At 34.1% G+C, this 23171-nt stretch overlaps 6 protein-coding genes and 1 non-coding gene across 20 annotated transcripts; 5 read left to right on the forward strand and 2 right to left on the reverse strand.

Annotated features, from left to right (window-relative positions):
• Positions 1-192: 192 nt before the first annotated feature.
• On the reverse strand, positions 193-943 carry LOC104714461 (uncharacterized). Its single transcript, XM_010431838.3, has one exon. It carries the CDS (start codon positions 807-809, stop codon positions 336-338), a length of 474 nt encoding a protein of 157 aa, XP_010430140.1. The 5' UTR covers positions 810-943; the 3' UTR covers positions 193-335.
• Positions 944-3596: 2653 nt separating this feature from the next.
• Positions 3597-5387, reverse strand: LOC147939361 (uncharacterized). Its single transcript, XM_087467740.1, has 2 exons — positions 4386-5387; positions 3597-4194 (listed from the first exon to the last, which is right to left on the reverse strand). The coding sequence occupies exons 1-2, from the start codon at positions 5089-5091 to the stop codon at positions 3824-3826; spliced, it is 1077 nt and encodes a 358-aa protein (XP_087323866.1). The 5' UTR covers positions 5092-5387; the 3' UTR covers positions 3597-3823.
• Positions 5388-9628: 4241 nt separating this feature from the next.
• Positions 9629-14227, forward strand: LOC104714463 (putative disease resistance protein At1g61310). 13 transcript variants are annotated; one of them, XM_019229669.2, is made up of 5 exons: positions 9659-10036; positions 10182-10349; positions 10491-10617; positions 11170-13729; positions 13999-14227. In XM_019229669.2, exons 4-5 carry the CDS (start codon positions 11261-11263, stop codon positions 14017-14019), a joined length of 2490 nt encoding a protein of 829 aa, XP_019085214.1. In that variant the 5' UTR covers positions 9659-10036; positions 10182-10349; positions 10491-10617; positions 11170-11260; the 3' UTR covers positions 14020-14227. The 13 variants fall into 13 exon arrangements, with proteins under 13 accessions (XP_087320666.1, XP_019085214.1, XP_087320669.1 ...); XM_087464543.1 differs by having other exon boundaries at positions 11214-13729; XM_087464542.1 differs by having other exon boundaries at positions 10182-10227.
• LOC147939362 (U12 minor spliceosomal RNA) lies at positions 9657-9819 on the forward strand. The gene has a single exon (XR_015567737.1). It is a non-coding gene; the product is annotated as a U12 minor spliceosomal RNA (small nuclear RNA).
• A 482-nt stretch (positions 14228-14709) lies between the features above and the next one.
• LOC104714464 (syntaxin-124) lies at positions 14710-16112 on the forward strand. Of its 2 annotated transcripts, none has more exons than XM_010431844.3 (2): positions 14710-15528; positions 15599-16112. In XM_010431844.3, exons 1-2 carry the CDS (start codon positions 15050-15052, stop codon positions 16029-16031), a joined length of 912 nt encoding a protein of 303 aa, XP_010430146.1. In that variant the 5' UTR covers positions 14710-15049; the 3' UTR covers positions 16032-16112. The 2 variants fall into 2 exon arrangements, with proteins under 2 accessions (XP_010430146.1, XP_087320092.1); XM_087463966.1 differs by having other exon boundaries at positions 14860-15524.
• Positions 16113-17173: 1061 nt separating this feature from the next.
• On the forward strand, positions 17174-19207 carry LOC147939363 (FBD-associated F-box protein At1g61320-like). Its single transcript, XM_087464125.1, has 3 exons — positions 17174-18206; positions 18451-18618; positions 18704-19207. Exons 1-3 carry the CDS (start codon positions 17319-17321, stop codon positions 19004-19006), a joined length of 1359 nt encoding a protein of 452 aa, XP_087320251.1. The 5' UTR covers positions 17174-17318; the 3' UTR covers positions 19007-19207.
• Positions 19208-20520: 1313 nt separating this feature from the next.
• LOC104714465 (FBD-associated F-box protein At1g61320-like) lies at positions 20521-22483 on the forward strand. The gene is made up of 3 exons (XM_010431845.3): positions 20521-21458; positions 21703-21870; positions 21954-22483. The coding sequence occupies exons 1-3, from the start codon at positions 20571-20573 to the stop codon at positions 22254-22256; spliced, it is 1359 nt and encodes a 452-aa protein (XP_010430147.3). The 5' UTR covers positions 20521-20570; the 3' UTR covers positions 22257-22483.
• The last annotated feature ends 688 nt before the right edge of the window (positions 22484-23171 follow it).

Raw genomic sequence — 23171 nt, forward strand, 5'->3', positions numbered from 1 at the left:
GTTGCGTTTGTCTTTCTATATAACATCAGTGGCTATTTAACACATATAATCTTGAATTAGTTTTTAAACATGTCATAGAGATTAGTCTGAAAATAACGTTTTGTATCCACTGATGTTTTACTACGGGTAAAAAAAGAAAGCTATATGTAGTACTAGTAGTAGTTTCTGTCTTTCTGAGGCCTTTGAGGAACATTTTTGGTTAAAGTAACCAACCATATGATATAGTATCATTTATTGTAAGATAAATGAAAACTTACCAAATCGAGAAAGATTGAAAAGACTATATAACATAATATATTTAAATAAATAAACATTTTACCACGACATTCACATTTTTAACAATAAGCCACACACTTCTTACAATCAATGGTGCAACCACCGCCTCCCCCACCACCACCGTATCCTTTTCCGGAACGGCTAAAAGACTTGAAACACTTCGCGGGACAAGTCAGCTTCTTCATGTGACAGTGACCTTTCTCTTTACAAATCACCGTTGGTCTCACCACACCTCCTTTGTTATATCCGCCACTAGGTCCCCCGTAACCACCGCCGTATCCTCCACCAATGTTTCCCCAATCTTTGCCACTGAAACCCGGTAAACCAAAACCGGTTCCTGGTTCGGTTCCAGGTCCAAAGTATCCCCCAGATGATCCATAGCCCTTGTCATTCTTGTTATTATTACCTTTGGAGTTTTTCTTGAGCTGATCCGAGTAGGATCCTGTTGATGATTCGGGTCGAGTGGGGCGTGAGTGGGAGAGTGTAAGTGTGAGAAGCAAAATCATGAAGAGGAGACTGAGTTTTGTAATCATTCTTTTGTGTAGGAGTTGGATTTGGTTTTCTTGATTCAGTGGTTCGTGAAGTAAAGAGAAATGTTTATTTATAGAGAAAAATGTTTTATATGTTTTGTTATATGTAAAGGATTTTGTAGTTGTTTGTTTATAAGGGAATTAATTATATAGCCTAATAGCTACAAAGCATTAATTGGTTTCGAGGAGGAGTTGGGTGATAGTTGAAATAAAGTCACATTATATGTATAGACGAACTTGACTTTTTGCACTAGAAAATACTATTGTTTTGAGTTTTGATTAGCGGTGGACACTCGGGTTTATGGTTTGGTAATGGTTCGGTTTTTAATTGGTTTTGTATAATTTTTTTTTATTAGTTTGGTATAGGTTTATGGTTTTATTGGTTCAGTGGACATTAATTTATGATTGGTAGCCCTAGCAACGGGAATAGAATTTACAAAAAAAAACAAAATAGAAAACAACAATCTCGATGAACAAGCTAGATATTCTGCTCTAAAATTACAAGAACAAGAAATGTATGTGAGAGAGAATATGGAGATACATGAATTCATGATACCATTTCAGAATTTAAAGTAACCAATAAGGAAAAATAAACATATACTTGAAAAAAAAAAATTTGTTGGAAAAAAAAAGATAGAATAATTTTAAAATAAAAAATATTAAACAGGGAAAAGGAATAAATGACTCATGTCTCTATCTCAAAGTCATACTCTCTTAGAAATAACCCGAATCTGGTCGGTCCATTCTCATGATGGTCTTACTGCAATTTGGCAAATACAAACCCAAAAATGACTTTATTGCAGACAACAGATGTGTGTGTCGATAGATAATTTTCCCACTTCACGTAGACATAACAGAAAGTGCCATTAAGTTCCTCAACTATCATCTACTTACTTTTAGTTTTTCTTAAACAAACTTTGTTTTCTATTTATAAGTATTTGAATTTTCAATCCAACTAATTTTCCAAATTTTATATTATATATAATTAAAACCATTTAACTTATGTTAGAATCATTCCAACTAATTTTCCATATTTGAGTAGTTTAGTGGTTGGTGTTCTTGTACATGCATGATACACCACTAATTGTCGTATTATCTTTTATCATATTGTTTTCGAAATTATAGTTGATGTGAGTTGAATTTTGTTTTCAACGATATAAAAACTTCTTTGGGACCTTTGTTTTGTGTTTTTATTCTATGAAAAGTCTAATTGAGAAAGAAAATTCATTCACAAACAAACCCCACTTGTCTACAAAGTGTATTTGGTTCACCCACCGTATTCCATGAAAATGATTTTTCGTATGCACCTCTAGTATTTTTCTTTAATTTTTGGTTGTTTAAATGCTTGTATATTTCTGTATTTTTTTCTAAGAAGACTGTCCAAATTATAAACAAGTTCAAATCTTTGAAAATTCATTGTATATTTGTTTAGAAAAATGTCGAATGGTTGTGACAACAAAAATAACATTATCCTATACATATTTATATCATAGTTAATTGTTAGAAAGATGTTCTCTATCATAATGCTAGAGGAGATTCACTGAACAAATACATCAATTCAAATGATAGTTATGATGCTATAATATAATGGAAAAGAATTCATATATTCAAATACATGAGTATACGAGATCTACCTAACTAAAATCAATGTGTATGGGGGTTCATTATATTGCCGGATATATGTATTTGTTAGACTTATCTTTATGCTTTGCAAAGTATTATTAGGATTGATCAATAGCATTGCTTACACAATTAGTTTTTATCATATTAAAGAAAAATATGGTGAATTATTGGATATTCAAATGAAAAAAGATAGAAAACAATAAATGGATAACAAGGAGAGTAAAAAGTAATCATCTCTTAGATTAACCGCAAGTCGATGGCTTACATGCTAATGTTTATGGGTACTTTCATTGTTTCCTACAAATCCAATAATTGGACAATCCATTTGTCAATCAAACATAAGACGATGGAAAGTTATATTATTGGTTCTTCCATTGTTTCTTGTAAGCCCAAAATTCATATATATATATATTCAAATATGGCTAATACGTGAGACGACAATGTGGTTACACAATCTTTCATCAGATCTACACATCTTTTACGTAAATATTTTTTTTAAAATAGATGGATGATCACATTGCCTGAAAAATAAATTGTCCAAAAAACTTGTAAATGGTTCTTTGAAACTCTTTCATGTCACAACAGTTACAAATTGCTTACATCTTAACTAAAATCTCTATACGATCGAGTGTGCATACATATAGATATAGATATAGTAGTATAGATCAAGTAACTGAGTAAGTAATCATGAAAGTTAGTTAGAGACGGAAGTTAGTCGGTTTATTAGTTTAGATATGCGCGATCGTGACAACATATATAGTTTGAAGTTAATGAATTAAAGTGTTTACACTTTAACAAACTCTTCTTCAAAAACTACTAATTTACAAGAAACCTTACCACAATTTACGTGCGCGGTACTGCAATACAACCAATTAATTAAATCCAAATTGAACTTTTAAGTTTGTCCAAAGATTTATATTTCCACGTTAAATATAAATTGAAAATGTTCTCATGTCTATAAATAATTAAGAGAAATGACTAATGTTCCCGTTCATATGGACAAATTCTGTAGAACAATCATAGCAAATTAGCAATACTATAACAACCAAGTGTATATATTCAATTAGTATATTTTTTTTTCCTTGTAAAACCAACCAACACATTAATATTTACAAACCAAATTTACAGCTTAGTAAAATTATACACACATGCACCCCCAAAAAAAGAAAAAAAAAAAACCCTTCAAAGCATTGACTATAAAAAACCTCAAGCTTCACAAATTTAATCAACAGATTTTTTTCTTTCACTGTAATTTTTTTTTTTTGACACCTAACTAATCTTCTTTTTCTATTTTTTGTCCTAATTTTACTGTGTATAAAAAAGAGCCAATAAAAAAATTCAAACGAAGTTAAAGAAAAAAAAAAGCAGTAAAAAAAAGAAGAAGAAGAAGAAGCTTAAACCCCACGGCTAGTTATCTCTTTGTACTGTCTGAGCGACTCCATTCTCTGCAACTTCATCTCCTCATTAATCTTCTTTATAAACGCTTCCACTCGCCGATTCAACTCGTCCTGACTCAACGACGGCTCTTTCCTCATCTTCGCCGTCTCTAACGACTGGTAATAATTAGTCCTGTCCCTAAACGTCTCCGATTTCTTATAAACCGGTTTCGCCTCGCCGTCAACACCACCTCCACCGCCGGAATCTCCACGGCCAAACGTATCAGATCTCCGGTATAACTTTCTCTTCTCTTCCGTTATCATCTTCCACGTGTTCTCCAACGTCTCGTTCCCCTTCTTCGGCTTCGTCACTCTCAAAGCTCTCCCACCTGAATTAAACCAACAACAAAAAAAAAGGTTTAAATTACGAATTTACCCTTTGGTCCACCGACGCGTGTTCTCGACGCCAGTTTTGAATTTTCAATCTACCTAACCGTTTTTTTAACATGACGTCATCATCTTCTTCCTCTGTTTTTTTTTAAAAAAAAAAATTTAAAGTGAAAGAATCAAATCAGTATACCTTCTTGGCTTGCTTTCATCAATTTCCGATGACCGATCCTTGAAGCAACCAGAGGCTTCTCAATTGTCGGAGGAAGATTCTCCGATTCGATCATCCTCGGCGGAAGACGATTCTGATTAACATTCGGCGGCGGAACGAAATCGGACTCAACGAGATCTGAATTCTCCACCATAATCACATTCTTAAGCTCCTCTTTAATTTCATCTTCCTCCGCCGTCGCCGTCTCCGCCGCATCTGTAATCTCCTCCTTCTCCTCCTCAACCGCCGTAACCGCCTTCAATTCCAGCTCCTCCACCTCCGGATTCGTCACAACGAAACCGAAATGCGCACCGGTATCCAAATCCTTAACCTCCAACATCCGCGGAGGAGCTTGATGTTGAGTCACACTCAGCTCCTCCTCCGTCTGGATCTTATAACCACCACCACCACCTCCACCGTATACAACAATCTCATCTTCTTCTTCTTCATGACGGTCATGGTGGCTTCGGTAATACTTTGAAGAAGCAACGATAGTGATGATGATTCCGTTGGTTACAACGTAGAGATACGGCGGTTTCAGCCACGACAACAAAGAGCTCCATAAGATCGGAGCTTGTGAGACGGAGAAATCAACAGCTACAGGTACAGAGACTTTAAGTAACGTAACAACGGAGGCGACGCCGCTAGAGAGTAGCACCGCCTTGATCGTCATCATCCACGAAACCATTTTTTTCCGATCCGAACTAAAAGCTTTTTTAATTACTCTCTCTTCTCTCTTTTAAAGGATTGTGAGTGGTTCGTATGGGTATGTGTGTACGGTACACGCTTCACCATCATTGTTCTCAATTTATATAGGGAGGGAAGTAGCGTATGATTCGATATCCACCGTTAGATTTACGCTAACTTAGATGGACGGTAAGGATTTATGGAGAGTGATGGCGATATGGGTCCGGTTTAATCCACTCGATTTTTTTTAATTTACATTATCGTCACATAATTTAACGATGACCATGGAACTAAATTATCTGTTACGTGTAAAAATATGTGTGTAATAAATACTTGATGTATCATGTTTTATTACTCTTTTTTTTTTTTAGGGTTTTTTTAATGTTTGATAAGTTTTGAAAGTTACTGGTCTAATTTTAAGTATGAGAATATAAATATCAAATTAGTAAGGAATGATTGTTTTAAGCTACGAAAGTCAATGAAGAATTCTAGATTACATTTTGTTAATGACATATCTAATTGTTTACAGTACTTTCCACGAACTTGTCCCGATAATCTTACACATATCATTTACAATCACATACCATATATAATATGTAGATATTTTTAGTTATTTCATGTGACGTGTTTTCGCTTACGTTTTTGTAATTCACATCACTAATAAAAATTGTAATTTGTCGTCCTTGTTTTTTTGTATGAATGACGTTAAAAAAAATGTCATGAAAATTTCTTAGTGATGTGATTTACAAAACCTTTCTTTGTAGTTTTGAGTTTTCTATATAAGGTTGTCGAATTATGTTTTTTATTTATTTATAATATTTGTTTCCGACATGTAAAATATGATTGTGAACCAATTTGAGTTTTCGACAATCTACTTGCAAGGCTACGTACCTCTTAAAACTTAAATTCTAGTTTGATAATTATTTTCAATATGGCTGTAGATACTAAATAGAAAATTAAAAAAAAATCTCCAAACCTAATCAATCATATCAAAATACTTTATGTAATATAAGAAAGTACGATATCCATTACGATATCTTTAACCATTATAGGAACGTAGATCCTGAATTCAAGTAGCGGCCACTTGACTGACCATCATAGGAACGTAGATTCTGGACTCGAGTAATGGCCACTTGATTTACCAGAAAAAAAAAAACAATACCAAAGCATCTATACTCAGAGTCAGAGGTCAGATCAGAGCCATTGATATTTTAAGCGAAATTGTTTTTTGTCTTAAAAAATTGTTTTTTGTTCTTATTTCCTATATAGCAAAGGAATGGTTTTAGCAATAGTTACTTATACACTTATACAAATTTCAGATATTAATGTTGATTTGTAGGGTGATATTTCTTACGTAAGTTATTGAATTAGAATAATTGATGGGCACATATAACCAGATTAGTCTAGAGACTAAAGACCAATAAAGTGGTGTGTATTAGTGACATGAGTGTGGGGGCAAAGGATATAGTATTCAGTATTCACTTATTCAATACAGTATAAAATTAACCAACACACTTGATTCAAGGGACTAAAGTATTGTCGAGGTAAAGTGCAAATGTAGCTTATGGACTAAGTTTGCTTACATCATTTTTTTGTTTTCCAATTAAATTATTTTGACCATATAACGACTTTTTTTTTTTTTTTTTTACTTTATTATTTAACTGATGATTACATCCAAATCTATCCAAATTTTTTTATTGAATTGCGGAATAGCCCAATAAATTGTTCATATACTATACAAAATTAATGTAATTGCAAAAAAAAAAAAAAAAAACTCATGGAGCGTCGTAACAACGTTCTAGAGTTCTATTACGAATATTGAAGGTTCTCAAAATCGAATTTCGTGTATGTGCAAACCACAAAAGTTCGAATATTTGGTAAATCAAAAGGAGCTTTCGAAAAGTATATTTTTTAGATGAAAAAATAAATAATTACTATATTACATGTAACGGTCATATATTGGACCGTTATATGAGGAAAGGTTTTGACCCATTTGGGCCAGCCAGCACTTAGCAGCTGCAGCCCCACTGCTCGTGCTCGTGTCCAGCTGTAGTCCTCAGTGCTCCATCTCCAAAGTTAACTTCGCAAGTGGCACCACTGCTTTCAGTTTTTTTCTTTTCTTTCTGATTGATATCTATTACCAATATTCACCAATTTTCTACAAATTAGAATACATTATGCAACGAAAAACAAATAATATGCATTATGCATGTTGAGAATATATGTATAACATTATGCACGCAGTTTAAATATAAGTATTTTTAATTCAGTCAAGTGTCCTTGAAAGTGGCTTAAGCGGTTTCATGGAGAATTTCTTACTTTTAAAGATTCTCCATTTAAATAATACTAAATTAGAAAAAGGGAGAAACCATATTATATTTGTACTTTGGTGATTAGTTTAAGCTTTCTCAACAAATAAAAATTAATTTAATAATTGAAATATTTATTTATAATCTTATTGTTGACATACCATTTTTTCTTTCTAAATCATTCAACAGGTACTTTATTAACCATTACTTTTTTAATCAACAATAGAAAAACGTGGAAAGTCCTGATTTATAAATTTATATATAGGTTTTTTTTGACAATATATATAGGCTATTTATGTAAAAGTATACATAATTATTTTTGTGAGTATTTTCTTTAATGATGAAAAGAAAAATGATTTAATCTAAGCTAACTTGATTCTCCATCCACAATTTTTTTTTTTGTAGATCCATTTTTTTCTTCATGTTATCAATGTTTTGGAGTTCTTGTGTTTTTTTAAGTGACATGAAAATTAGAAAGTGCAAACGCGTGAAAAACTCGACTGTAACGCTCTTTTTCTATTTGTTTTTTTAGATTTTGTTGCTTTTACTATATATCCTATTTTCTGTGATTCTGTCACCATAAAGTTTTTTATTTGTTTGGTTAAAAAGATAAAATTGTTGGTCGGTCAACCAAATCAGCTTGAGACAGGGCTTTTTTCCATATATATGTTTTATTTTCTTTCGTAATATAATTAAAAAGGGTACGTCTTACCAAGCTTAGCTAGTGTTAACTCGCTTGTATGATAATCTAATAGAGTATGAGGCGAAATTTCTTATTTTGGTTTAATACAATACTTCCACTCATGTTCTCTAATGTGTCACAACGACGACAAAAATGAAACGATCTTTGTTAGCACTCATCTAGTAAACCACAAACTAAAACCTGGTTTACCTTGTATATCCGTATATGTACGTGCATGCATAACGCGCAACCTTATAAAATAAAATATTATAGACCCAATTGATCGTAAAACCACAGCATAAAACTTGGGTTGGTTTTAGTCTGAAAAAGCTGCAAATGGTTGCTCCACAAAGCTCAGACATCATTGAATCAGAGTCTTCGCCTAGGATTTTCGTAGAAACTGCGAAAGAAGAAAACGACAACGTTTATCAACTGTTTTCTAGTGATGGGTAACCGTCATTTTCGTCCAACGGTATAGAGTTAGACTGTGCGTTTCTTCAACCCCCGGGTTTCACTCACATTAACGCGCCAACCATTCGCGAGTTGGGTTATCCAGGAGAACAAAACTTCATGTGTCGTTCAACAGGCCTCTGCCTAGGCGTCACGCGCTATAGTCTGCGGATATGGATGGTGCCATCTAGTTCCGGTAATTTCTCGAGTATCACAACGGTTTTAAGGAGAATCTATATGAAGATAAGTTACTTGTGCACCGGCCAGAGCTTACAAGATACGAAACGTGTCGTTTCAGAAGACGTTGAATAATATGGACGTTGTAGATATGATCTTCTCGGTTCTTCTTTTAGGTTTTTTTTTTGGTTCAACTGAGGAGATAATGTGAATGGATAAAATAGGTATGTAAGGAGACAAAATATAATAAATGTTTGATACATACTAATCTTTGACTGTTTATATTATTTAAAAAATATTGAAGGAAATGATAAATAAATTAAGCAAAGTATACGACAATATATTCGGTAGATAGAATGACTTACCAACTAAATATCCTAAACGTGTGTTTGGTATAGTCAAATACGCGTACGAGGTAGTTTAATCAGTACTTTAGTACTTTGCTCAAAAGTATGGCTTTTGTGTTATTGAATTCATTTGATTTCAATATGTAAATAGATGCAAGATCTACGATTGTTATAGTCTAGGTGAGTTTTTTTCAAGTGTTTACCACAAAAGCCCTGTAGACTAATTAGTGAGGTCACAAAAATTTCATCGGATGTACTACAACCGTTTGATCGAAATGGTCTAAAGTCACAAACGTTTGAAGGGAAACCACACAAGCGTATAGCTAACCTAATGCAAAGTTGAACCACACAAGCGTCCGTACCATAACAGTGTCCAGTCGAATCACAAAAGCCCATAAAAGCTCGACAAACGTTTTTATTTATAGTTTGATATTTTTAAGGCTCCTTTGCTTCAACAAAAAGTGGGCTTCTCTTTTAACATTGGGCCTATTTGTTCATAGCAGGCTATTAAGAGTAATTTTTTGTCCCACATCGGAACCATAAGCTATTAAAGACCTAGCTAAGCTACTATAAGATAGTGATGGAGAACAACTGTTAAAACTTGCCTTAAACTAATGAGTAAGGAAAACAAAGCGGTCGGTGAGAACCGGTCGCAGCGCTAACGTAAAACATAAAAGTTGCGCAAGAATTTATGGAGGGGTTATAGGCTGGCCGATGTGTTGACGCTGCTTACTTTTGCAGAACTCACCTCGTGCGGGCCTCCCTACACCCATCCCCTAATCTTTTAGTTCCCAAATCTTGACTCGATTTGTGATTTGTGATGACGATGCTTAATATTGTCGACAAGTTAAAATTTTTTTTTTGGGAAAATATAAAGCCAATTAAAGCGAAAAGGTTAATTTTGATTAAGCATATAGTGGATTCTTCTAGAGTTTTCTCGGGTCTTGGATCTGTTCCCCGAGTATTTGCAATTTGGAATTGGTACTGTAATTTATTGGAAAATCCGCCTCACTATTTTTTTTGTGTTTTGCTTCTGACCCTCGACGATTTTGCTGTGATTTCTCATAAAAAAAAAATTGCAGGATTCAGAGATTAGTAAACATTGTAAGGTTTATGGTTTTTGTAGGATCCATTTGGATTGTTGTTGCCACTGTGATCTTGTTGATTTTGGGGTATGTATGCACCAGATATGTTCTTACGAGTCCATAGGCATTGGTTACTAGCCAAACAGGGCCTTTGGCGATGCCGTTGTATTTGATAGCGACTCTGTCGTTAATTTTGCGGTTTTATTTAGGTCTCTCAACTTCATGTCTACTGCAATATAATTCTTGAAATTGTAATAGCTAAGCTAGCAATGTTTTAAATCTTCGGAGGTTGGTTGTGGTGGTGATGACATTCTTTGGCTATTTTTTTTTGTTTTTGCTGGTTATGACAGATGAGTACAGCAGAGAAGATGGAGATTTTGTTCATCTGATGACAGAAAGAGAAGACATGCCAATTGTTCAAATCTCTGATGATTCAAGTCATGCCAAGTGATTGGCCTTTGTTCAAATTTCATTGAGGTAAGTAAAAAAACCATATGCCTTTCTTCAAAAGCCATTCGATTTATCATCACTCTCATTCTCTTCTGCTTTGAGTTATAATTTGATTTTTCCCAAAGTTTACCCTAGTTTAACATGAGATATGCACCATTTTTTCCAAAACTGATATTGATCTTTCTTCAATAATGGGTCACATAATAGAATAATGCTGTGCCTTTCAATTCAAATGCGTTCAAAAAGTGTTAATACATTGAATCATCACTCTACTGTGGGTTCAGAAAGAAAGATTCAATTAATTTTTTTTACTCTATAATAGTCTATACTAAAATGACATACAGTTGTCATTTTGAAAAGTCATTCGATACTAATATTATTGCCAGAATCTATTTTATTTGTGTGGACTCTAGCTGACCAAAAAAGATAAGAATAATCAAAGTCCTCCAGTGGTCTTTTTCTATCTCCAATATTTTTCACCTGAAACACTTCTTGATGAGCTTCAGCTTTTAGCTTCGTTGTTTGCTTACTGAAAATTTCTCTCACCATGGGGAATATTGTGTCTTTCCAATGTTCTAGTGTTGAAGTACTGGATCGAATCATTGGATGTTTATGTGATAAAGGTTATATTCGAACCCTCAAGGAGAATCTCAGGGATCTGGAGAGGGAAATGGAAGATCTCAGAGCAAAAAAAGATGAGGTGCAGAACAAGGTAGTGAGAGAGGAGACACGCCATAAACAAAAGCGTAAAGCTGTCCAGGTATGGCTTACCCGTGTGGATAACATCGACACAGAATTTAATAATGTGTTTAGTGATAGTCCCGTTCAGCTTCAAAAGTTGTGTTTCTGTGGTTTATGTTCAAAAAATGTATTTTCGAGCTACAATTATGGGAAAAGCGTATTCTTGTTGCTGGAAGACATTAAGGAACTTAAATTAGCGGGTAATTTTGAAGAGGTTGTTGAGCCTACTCCGAGAGCTGTAGTAGAGGAGATGCCTACTCAGCCTACGATTGGTCAAGATAGAATGCTGGAGAAGGCATGGAAACGCCTTATGGAAGACCAAGTCGGAATCATGGGTCTGCACGGTATGGGTGGTGTAGGCAAAACTACCCTTTTCAAGAAAATCTACAATAAGTTTGCTGAAATAGCTGGTAGGTTTGACGTAGTGATTTGGCTCGTAGTGTCTCAAGGCGCAACGATTTCAAAGCTTCAAGAAGGCATTGCAACAAACCTACAACTTTGTAACGACGAGTGGAAGAAAAAAGATGAAAGTGATAAGGCCGCTGATATATACGACGATTTAAAGAGGAAGAGATTTGTTTTGATGCTGGATGACATATGGGAGGAGGTGGATTTAGATGCCATTGGTGTTCCCAGAGAAAGTGGATGCAAAGTAGCATTCACCACTCGTTCTCAGGAAGTATGTGGGCGGATGGGGGATCATGACGCAATGGAAATCAAATGTTTGGAACGAGATGAAGCATGGGAATTGTTTAAAAGCAAAGTCGGAGACAATACATTAAGAAGAGATCCAGGCATTGTCAAGCTAGCAAGAAGGGTTGCTGATAAGTGTCGTGGTCTGCCACTAGCGCTTAAAGTCATTGGTAAGGCAATGTCATCTAAAACAATGGTACGAGAATGGGAGCATGCCGTCGATGTTCTAACTAGATCTGCTGCAGAGTTTTATGACATAAAAAATGAAATTCTTCCCGTTCTGAAGTTCAGCTATGATAGCTTGGGGGATGAACAAATCCAGTCTTGTTTCTTGTATTGTGCTCTGTTTCCAGAAGATGAAACGGTACCTGTTGAGGATTTGATACACTTATGGATATGCGAGGGATTCCTGGGGGCATACCAAGTTATAAAAGAAGTGTATAATAAGGGCTATGCTATGCTTCGTACCCTTATACGTGCAAATTTGCTGACAGAGATGGGCACAGAATTTGTTGGGATGCATGACGTGGTTCGGGAAATGGCTCTGTGGATTGCATCCGATTTTGGAAAACAAAAAGAGAATTTTGTTGTGCAAGCAAACGTCGGATTAGTTGAAATACCACAAGTCAAGGATTGGGGAGCTGTGAGAAGGATGTCATTAATGAAGAATAAGATTGTAGAGATACCATGCAGCAGTTCCAAGTGTTGTGAACTTACAACTCTCTTCCTCCAAAAAAATCAATTGGAGAATCTCTCGGGTGAATTCCTTCAGTCTATGAAAAAGCTAGTTGTTTTGGATTTGTCGAAGAATTACAACTTGAGTAAACTTCCAGAGCAGATATCAGAGCTGGTCTCCTTGCAGTATCTTGACTTGTCGGTGACAAGTATAGAGCAACTGCCAGTTGGTCTCCAAGAGTTGAAAAAGCTAACTCACCTGATTTTATATTCTACAGAGAGACTTAGTAGTATCAGTGGGATATCAAGGTTGGTGAGTTTAAGAGTGTTGAGTCTGTTTAGATCTAATGTTCATGGAGATGTTAGTGTATTAAAGGAGCTGCAGCTCTTGGAGGAACTACAAGTTCTAATGATAACGGTATCGGCTGAGTTAAGTTTGGAGCATATATTAGGGAATCAAAGGTTGGCAAACTGCATAACTTATCTGGAGATTATCGATTTTGATCAAGAAAAGCCACTCGATTTATCATCCTTGGATAGTATTGAGAATCTTTGTAGGCTATGGGTGACAAGTAGCCATGTCTCGGATATTAATAATCCGACAATTCAATCATGCTTTACCAACATCTCAACAGTGTCAATAAGTGAGTGCCATAGCATGAAGGATCTCTCTTGGATATTGTTCGCACCAAATCTTGTCTACCTACATATTAAAGATTCAAGAGAAGTGGAAGAAATAATAAAGAAAGAGAAAGCAACCGATCTTACAGGTATTACTATTACCCCATTTCTGAAACTAGAATTCTTATGGTTGGAGAATTTGCCGAAGCTGGAGAGTATCTACTGGAGTCCTCTCCCCTTTCCATTTTTGATGCGCATATATGTATCGAAGTGTCCAAAGCTGAGAAAGCTTCCCTTAAATGCTACAAGTATCCCACGACTTGATGAATTTGCAATATTTACCGTGGAAACTGACCTTGAGTGGGAGGACGAAGATACCAAAAATCGATTCTTGCCTTCAATAAATCGGGTAATCTTTACTCTCATTCTCTTATGCTTGAGTTATATAACGTTCTTTGTTACTAGTGAAGTTTGGTTCATTTGATCGGGTAACCATTTCTTTTAATTAAACTGAGTTATTTTTATTTCTTACACGAGAGAGATATATGATCCTCTGCAAAAAAATTTATGTAAAATTGGATCGCATAATAGAGAGAATTTGTTGTGCCTCTCAATTTCAATGCTTTCCACAAAAAAGTGTTACTAACACATTCTTTAATTTTTTTTCTTCTTCCTTAGCCAAATCGGTTCACTGTCTAAAGATCCATTACTCAGGATTGGGATTCTTCAAGTTGGAAATCAGAATCATCGCTTCGTCTTACTATTGCTTTCTCTTTCTTCTTCCTCTAGTATGTGTGTGTTTGTGTTGTTCATTTGGATTTAATGTTATTCATTGTCTTTTTGTGTTTCTTATTGGATTTAACGTTTGGGTTTTGCTTTATTTAGATCAAAATGCCAAGCTTCTATCTTTTGCATTTCTATTTCATCTTGCAGCGTGTTTGTGTTTATTCATTTGGTTTGGCTATGGTTATTTTTGTTAAGTCTTATCTAAATTCCAAGTGGCTCTCTCAATCAGAGTATTTGTTTTTCTTCTTTAGCAGCTGTTCGTTTAGGTCCAAAGATCCTTCATTCATGGATTGAGATTCTTATCATCTTATGTGTGGTTCATTTTGATTGTATAATTTCCTTTGATCTGCATTCAGATCTTTCTCGAGTGTGCTGTGTTGTTCACTTTGAATATACGTACGCTTTACATTTTCCTATTTTAAACATTTCTGCAATGTGTCTGTGTTGTTCAATTGGATCCAAAAATATTTTATTTTGCAAAATCATGAAGATTCTCTTATGTCAAATACTCAAATCCCCTAAATTAAACCATGCCTAGTCACTGAATATACTAAATAGAGTGCTTTGTTTCCATAAATAGGGATGAGAGCTCGTTTGTGAGACTCATCCAAAAGAAGAGAGCTTTTGGAGGTTTTCATCGGGCTAATTTGGTTTAACAGGAAGCTCTGTCATTGGCTATTTTTGGATAGTTTCCAAAACTGGTCGTGCGTCTCTTCTCCAAACAAAACAAAACAAACCATCTCTAACAAAACTAGTTGCGAACCTCTTCCAAAATAGGAAAACAAATCTTCCCCATCTTCTTCCTCGTACCCAAGCAGAGGGATGATGATCTTCATCAAGATCATTGTCCCTTGAACCCAAAATAATATATCAAATAGAACTTGTTTCTTGTATATAATTTGCATACACTTGGTGAAATTTTCTTAAATCAAATAGAAAAAAAATGAATGATTTATTCTCCAGTTCGTTTAAGAAGTACACGGACCTGAAGCAACAGGCCCAAATGGACGATATCGAAGCAGGTAAAGAGACGATGAACCTCGATAAGTTCTTCGAGGATGTCGAAAATGTCAAAGATGACATGAAAGGCATAGAGACTCTTTACAAGAAGCTTCAAGATTCGAACGAAGAGTGCAAAACGGTACACAATGCCAACAAAGTTAAGGAACTTCGAGCAAAGATGGATGGAGATGTTGCTCAGGTCCTCAAGAGAGTCAAGATCATCAAACAAAAGCTGGAGGCGCTTGAAAAGGCAAATGCTAATAGCCGTAATGTCCCTGGTTGTGGCCCTGGCTCTTCCACCGATAGGACCAGGACGTCTGTTGTTAGTGGACTAGGGAAAAAGCTTAAGGACTTGATGGATAGTTTTCAAGGTCTGCGCGCACGGATGAACGCTGAGTATAAAGAAACCGTAGAACGCAGGTAAAAAGCTTCTTGTACTTAAAATAGAAGTTTGATGTGTTGACGTACAAAAACATTGGAATTGTTGCAGATATTTCACAATAACCGGAGAAAAGGCAGACGAACAAACGATTGAGAACTTGATTTCGAGCGGTGAAAGCGAGAATTTTCTCCAGAAAGCGATACAAGAACAAGGGAGAGGCCAAATATTAGACACCATATCAGAGATTCAAGAGAGACATGACGCGGTGAAAGAGATAGAGAAGAATCTTTTAGAGCTTCACCAAGTGTTTTTAGACATGGCGGCTTTGGTTGAAGCACAAGGTCAGCAACTAAATGACATTGAAAGCCACGTGTCGAAGGCTAGCTCGTTTGTGAGAAGAGGGACAGACCAGCTTCAAGATGCAAGAGAGTACCAAAAGAGCTCGAGGAAATGGACTTGTTATGCCATTATTCTTTTCATCGTTGTTTTCGCTTTGCTTCTCATACCATTCTTACCTCATATTATGCTCATGCTGAAGTGATTTTTTTGGATAGAGAATCTTGTCTATAATTATTTGTCTCATCTTAATTTCAATGGTAATTTTTAGTTTTTTTTTTGTACCTTTTTGAGAGTGGGCTATTTATTCTAAAATCTTCATTAATCTGAACAAAAAAAAAAAGAAGAAATAAATCTTCATAAGTATTATTTGAAAATAAGCAAATTTTTGTAGTGATTTGTGAATTTGAAGCGATAAGATGGGTTTTGAATTTCGTAGTAAACTTGGAAAAAATGCTTATCAAATCCACGAAGTCAAATCTAACTTTGCGATAGAAATTTTATGCTATTTTTCTAAATAATGTCATTAGAGGAAATTGAATGTCAAATTTATATAATTTATTAGTTCAAATGACTAAGTAGTTACAGATCTGTCAAAATCATAAATTTTTTTTTGACACATATTGAAAGTTAGTTAGTAACAAAACCTACAATATATGGAAAAACTTTTATATAGCTAACATGCAAACAATTTCTATAGAAAATATTAACATTATTGGTAGGAAATAGCTCTAAAATATTTCTGTATTTATTAATTATCATAAGTAAGCGTGTTGTTAAGTATCTTCTAAATATAAACCAGTCTTTTTTTTTTCAAAAAAGTCAAATTTACAATGTATTAGTTCCAATTATAATCTGTCAAAATCATAATTTCTTTTTTGACACATATTTGAATCAACTTAGTAATAAAACCTTTAATATATGGAAAACATTTTATATAGCTAAATGTAGACAATTTTTATAGAACAATATTAATTTTATTGGTAAGAAATAGCTCTAAAATATATCTGTATATATTTATTAATTAACATAAACACACACTGTTAAGTTTGTTCTAAAGATAATCCAGTCTTTTTTATAAAAAGTTAAATTTCTAATTAATTAGCTCAAAATACAAAGTAACAAATTCTTATCTGTCAAAATCATAATTTCATTTGACACATATTGGAATCAAGTTAGCAATAAAACTAACAAAATATGGAAAAAAGTTTCATACAGCTAACATGTAGACAATTTCTATAGAAAATATTAATTTTATTGGCAATAAATAGCTCTAAAGTTTTTTGTAAACATTAATTAATTAATATATAGAAATAAATATATTGTCAATTATTATATTTCTTAAATGACAAAAGGAAAGAAATCTAGAATTGACTAAAACAAAAGCAAATGATAATCAATATTTCTTTCCCATAATATAATCTATATATATCATATCTTATTACTAGTGAAATCTCAAATCCATAGCTTCTACTTCCAAAAGATAAGAGAAATGGAAGGATCCTCAAATAAGATCACAAAACTTACTCAGACAATTCCTGACGATCTGGTGGAGCACATCATCTCCATGTATCTTCCAGTGCAATCTCTTTTACGAAATCGTACTCTGTCCAAAAGATTTGTGAATACAGCTATACAATCTCGTGACTTCGACTTCAGTGGAATATATTCTAGAAGACGTCGTCGTAGTCAGTCAGAGGTTGTGAGCATCATCGAGAAAGTATTCAATGAATACAAAGGATCGGAGATTGACAGGTTAGTTTTGGTTATCAATCATCTTGGTGTAGAAGATAAAGTCATCTCGTGGATCAATACATGTCTTGATAAAAACATCAAAGATATCGCCCTAGATTTCTCCAAATCCAAAAAAGTTATGGAGATCCCGATCAACTTCTCGGATTTGGAGAGTCTACAAGATTTGAAGCTGCGCTCATGTAAATTTGAGATACCTGACAACACTCCAAAAGGTTTAAGGCTCTTGAGGATGCTCTCACTTATGCGGTGTGAGGTGAAGAAAGAGACGATAGTTGCAATTTTCAGCAACTGCTTCCACCTCGAGTCGTTGGAACTAACCGAATGCCGGATGGATGGTATGTTGAGCATCCAGGCTAAGGATCACAAGAAATTCAAGTCGCTTGTTTTGTCTTCTATGCGAGGGCTTTGGAACATCCATTTGGATGCACCCTCTTTAGAAATCTACAAATACAATGGATATGTCATTCCATTTAACTTTGAGAGAACATATGCACTTAAAGACGTAAACCTCCATTACAATCGGAACTTTAGTCCGAGTTATTACGATAGAAGTTTCTTTGTGGTTATTAACATGAGGTTCTTTATAAACGTTTCTGTCCTCGCAGCAACAACAATCTTTCTTGAGGTAAATTAATATTCTTTCTCAATCTAATACGTATATATCTTTTTCCTTTCAAGTTTTTTATATTCGCACATTTATTAGATTCATAATTAGTTTTTGATATATTGTTTTTGTATAATGAGATTTCCTTCACTACATAAGATATACTTAAAATGAGTCATAGTTTTATACTAACAGAACATAATCATTATTTTTATTTTTTGTTTAGAGCGAGTTTTGATGGTGTTTTTTCACCTATTGTATGTAGGCTCTCACCTATAAACACGTAGGAGGAGGAAAACTGAAAAAGCTGCCTTTCAGGTTTGAGAACTTAACAAAATTAAAGATAACCTTTAAAGCTCCTACGTTTTGCACTCTTTTCGACATTGCTGAATTCCTCAAAGAATGCCCTAGACTCGAAGGAGTTGTGATCGATGTACGTCTCTCTTTTTTTCTCTCTCTCTCTATATATATATATATATATCTCTCTCTCACCAATGAGCTGTGTTTAATATATGCAGATTCACAATTTCACCTTCGCACCTCATTTGCCTTTCTGGGAGATGGATCATAAGGATGAAATCCAGAGTAACTTGAACAACAAGTACCGTTTGGGGTTTCTCAAGAAAGTCAAGATTTTCGGATATAAAGGCTACCCGCATGAGCTTGATATCATGGAGTTCTTTGCCAAGAACGCACCATCTCTAGTGAAGTTCAAGTTGGTGATAGCTAAAAAAGAGAAGATCAATGCTTGCGTACCAGATTATGCAAGATTAAATTTTATCAATAGCATATTTCCTGGGATCAGAGTTACTGAAGCTTGAACTCAGGTTGTTCCGGAACAAACTATCGTAGCTCTTTTGATGTGTTTGAAACATCACAGTTCTCAGATACAATTTGTTTTTCTTTTCTTATGGTCTTCTCTCTGATTTGAACTGGCTTTGTTTCTTTATTGTTTATCTTCTATTATGAATTCTTGTTTCTCTTTCTTTTATTTAAGATTTGAATTTATTTGGGATTATATATATTGGTATCATTGCTTTTAGACTAATATTATGCTAACATATTTTTATACTCATGCACTAAAAAGTGGCCATATCCATCATATATGAAATGTCGGAAAAACAGTTGATCTATCTATTATTAAAGTTTATACTTCCGATTTAATGAAGTTTAAAAAAAAGTTGCTGACGTCTGCTCTTACTCTGCCTGATTAAGAATACACTTGCACAATATTTTATAGATTATCTCATTTATGTATCTTTGAAACTGGATCGATACGATTACTGTGAGAGCTGTTCTCTATATTAACATATTTATGTATCATAACTTTTATTAATGTGAGCAATTTTTGCATTATACTCTTAAAAACACGTTTCTGGGAGATAAAAGCAAAAATTAAGGATTCTTGGCTTTGAAAGTGTTTGCTGAAAGCTGAGAAATTATGCAAGTCTTCATCAAATGCAAAGTAAGGAATGGTGCAAAGACCAGCTTTTGGCGTGAGAAATGGACGTGCAAGGCATCTGTCTAGATCATTGCCTCCCCTAAGTCAGGACAAGCTCTGCCCCCCCCCCCCCCCCCCCCCCCCCCCCCCCCCCCCCAAATATTTATTGGTAGGAAATAGCTCTAAAATATTTCTGTATTTATTAATTATCATAAGTAAGCGTGTTGTTAAGTATCTTCTAAATATAAACCAGTCTTTTTTTTTTCAAAAAAAGTCAAATTTACAATGTATTAGTTCCAATTATAATCTGTCAAAATCATAATTTCTTTTTTGACACATATTTGAATCAACTTAGTAATAAAACCTTTAATATATGGAAAACATTTTATATAGCTAAATGTAGACAATTTTTATAGAACAATATTAATTTTATTGGTAAGAAATAGCTCTAAAATATATCTGTATATATTTATTAATTAACATAAACACACACTGTTAAGTTTGTTCTAAAGATAATCCAGTCTTTTTTATAAAAAGTTAAATTTCTAATTAATTAGCTCAAAATACAAAGTAACAAATTCTTATCTGTCAAAATCATAATTTCATTTGACACATATTGGAATCAAGTTAGCAATAAAACTAACAAAATATGGAAAAAAGTTTCATACAGCTAACATGTAGACAATTTCTATAGAAAATATTAATTTTATTGGCAATAAATAGCTCTAAAGTTTTTTGTAAACATTAATTAATTAATATATAGAAATAAATATATTGTCAATTATTATATTTCTTAAATGACAAAAGGAAAGAAATCTAGAATTGACTAAAACAAAAGCAAATGATAATCAATATTTCTTTCCCATAATATAATCTATATATATCATATCTTATTACTAGTGAAATCTCAAATCCATAGCTTCTACTTCCAAAAGATAAGAGAAATGGAAGGATCCTCAAATAAGATCACAAAACTTACTCAGACAATTCCTGACGATCTGGTGGAGCACATCATCTCCATGTATCTTCCAGTGCAATCTCTTTTACGAAATCGTACTCTGTCCAAAAGATTTGTGAATACAGCTATACAATCTCGTGACTTCGACTTCAGTGGAATATATTCTAGAAGACGTCGTCGTAGTCAGTCAGAGGTTGTGAGCATCATCGAGAAAGTATTCAATGAATACAAAGGATCGGAGATTGACAGGTTAGTTTTGGTTATCAATCATCTTGGTGTAGAAGATAAAGTCATCTCGTGGATCAATACATGTCTTGATAAAAACATCAAAGATATCGCCCTAGATTTCTCCAAATCCAAAAAAGTTATGGAGATCCCGATCAACTTCTCGGATTTGGAGAGTCTACAAGATTTGAAGCTGCGCTCATGTAAATTTGAGATACCTGACAACACTCCAAAAGGTTTAAGGCTCTTGAGGATGCTCTCACTTATGCGGTGTGAGGTGAAGAAAGAGACGATAGTTGCAATTTTCAGCAACTGCTTCCACCTCGAGTCGTTGGAACTAACCGAATGCCGGATGGATGGTATGTTGAGCATCCAGGCTAAGGATCACAAGAAATTCAAGTCGCTTGTTTTGTCTTCTATGCGAGGGCTTTGGAACATCCATTTGGATGCACCCTCTTTAGAAATCTACAAATACAATGGATATGTCATTCCATTTAACTTTGAGAGAACATATGCACTTAAAGACGTAAACCTCCATTACAATCGGAACTTTAGTCCGAGTTATTACGATAGAAGTTTCTTTGTGGTTATTAACATGAGGTTCTTTATAAACGTTTCTGTCCTCGCAGCAACAACAATCTTTCTTGAGGTAAATTAATATTCTTTCTCAATCTAATACGTATATATCTTTTTCCTTTCAAGTTTTTTATATTCGCACATTTATTAGATTCATAATTAGTTTTTGATATATTGTTTTTGTATAATGAGATTTCCTTCACTACATAAGATATACTTAAAATGAGTCATAGTTTTATACTAACAGAACATAATCATTATTTTTATTTTTTGTTTAGAGCGAGTTTTGATGGTGTTTTTTCACCTATTGTATGTAGGCTCTCACCTATAAACACGTAGGAGGAGGAAAACTGAAAAAGCTGCCTTTCAGGTTTGAGAACTTAACAAAATTAAAGATAACCTTTAAAGCTCCTACGTTTTGCACTCTTTTCGACATTGCTGAATTCCTCAAAGAATGCCCTAGACTCGAAGGAGTTGTGATCGATGTACGTCTCTCTTTTTTTCTCTCTCTCTCTATATATATATATATATCTCTCTCTCACCAATGAGCTGTGTTTAATATATGCAGATTCACAATTTCACCTTCGCACCTCATTTGCCTTTCTGGGAGATGGATCATAAGGATGAAATCCAGAGTAACTTGAACAACAAGTACCGTTTGGGGTTTCTCAAGAAAGTCAAGATTTTCGGATATAAAGGCTACCCGCATGAGCTTGATATCATGGAGTTCTTTGCCAAGAACGCACCATCTCTAGTGAAGTTCAAGTTGGTGATAGCTAAAAAAGAGAAGATCAATGCTTGCGTACCAGATTATGCAAGATTAAATTTTATCAATAGCATATTTCCTGGGATCAGAGTTACTGAAGCTTGAACTCAGATTGTTCCGGAACAAACTATCGTAGCTCTTTTGATGTGTTTGAAACATCACAGTTCTCAGATACAATTTGTTTTTCTTTTCTTATGGTCTTCTCTCTGATTTGAACTGGCTTTGTTTCTTTATTGTTTATCTTCTATTATGAATTCTTGTTTCTCTTTCTTTTATTTAAGATTTGAATTTATTTGGGATTATATATATTGGTATCATTGCTTTTAGACTAATATTATGCTAACATATTTTTATACTCATGCACTAAAAAGTGGCCATATCCATCATATATGAAATGTCGGAAAAACAGTTGATCTATCTATTATTAAAGTTTATACTTCCGATTTAATGAAGTTTAAAAAAAAGTTGCTGACGTCTGCTCTTACTCTGCCTGATTAAGAATACACTTGCACAATATTTTATAGATTATCTCATTTATGTATCTTTGAAACTGGATCGATACGATTACTGTGAGAGCTGTTCTCTATATTAACATATTTATGTATCATAACTTTTATTAATGTGAGCAATTTTTGCATTATACTCTTAAAAACACGTTTCTGGGAGATAAAAGCAAAAATTAAGGATTCTTGGCTTTGAAAGTGTTTGCTGAAAGCTGAGAAATTATGCAAGTCTTCATCAAATGCAAAGTAAGGAATGGTGCAAAGACCAGCTTTTGGCGTGAGAAATGGACGTGCAAGGCATCTGTCTAGATCATTGCCTCCCCTAAGTCAGGACAAGCTCTGCCCCCCCCCCCCCAAATATTTATTGGTAGGAAATAGCTCTAAAATATTTCTGTATTTATTAATTATCATAAGTAAGCGTGTTGTTAAGTATCTTCTAAATATAAACCAGTCTTTTTTTTTTCAAAAAAAGTCAAATTTACAATGTATTAGTTCCAATTATAATCTGTCAAAATCA

This window comes from Camelina sativa, chromosome 9, assembly GCF_030686135.1.
Source record: "Camelina sativa cultivar CO46 ecotype springtype chromosome 9, ASM3068613v1".
Taxonomy (NCBI): domain Eukaryota; kingdom Viridiplantae; phylum Streptophyta; class Magnoliopsida; order Brassicales; family Brassicaceae; genus Camelina; species Camelina sativa.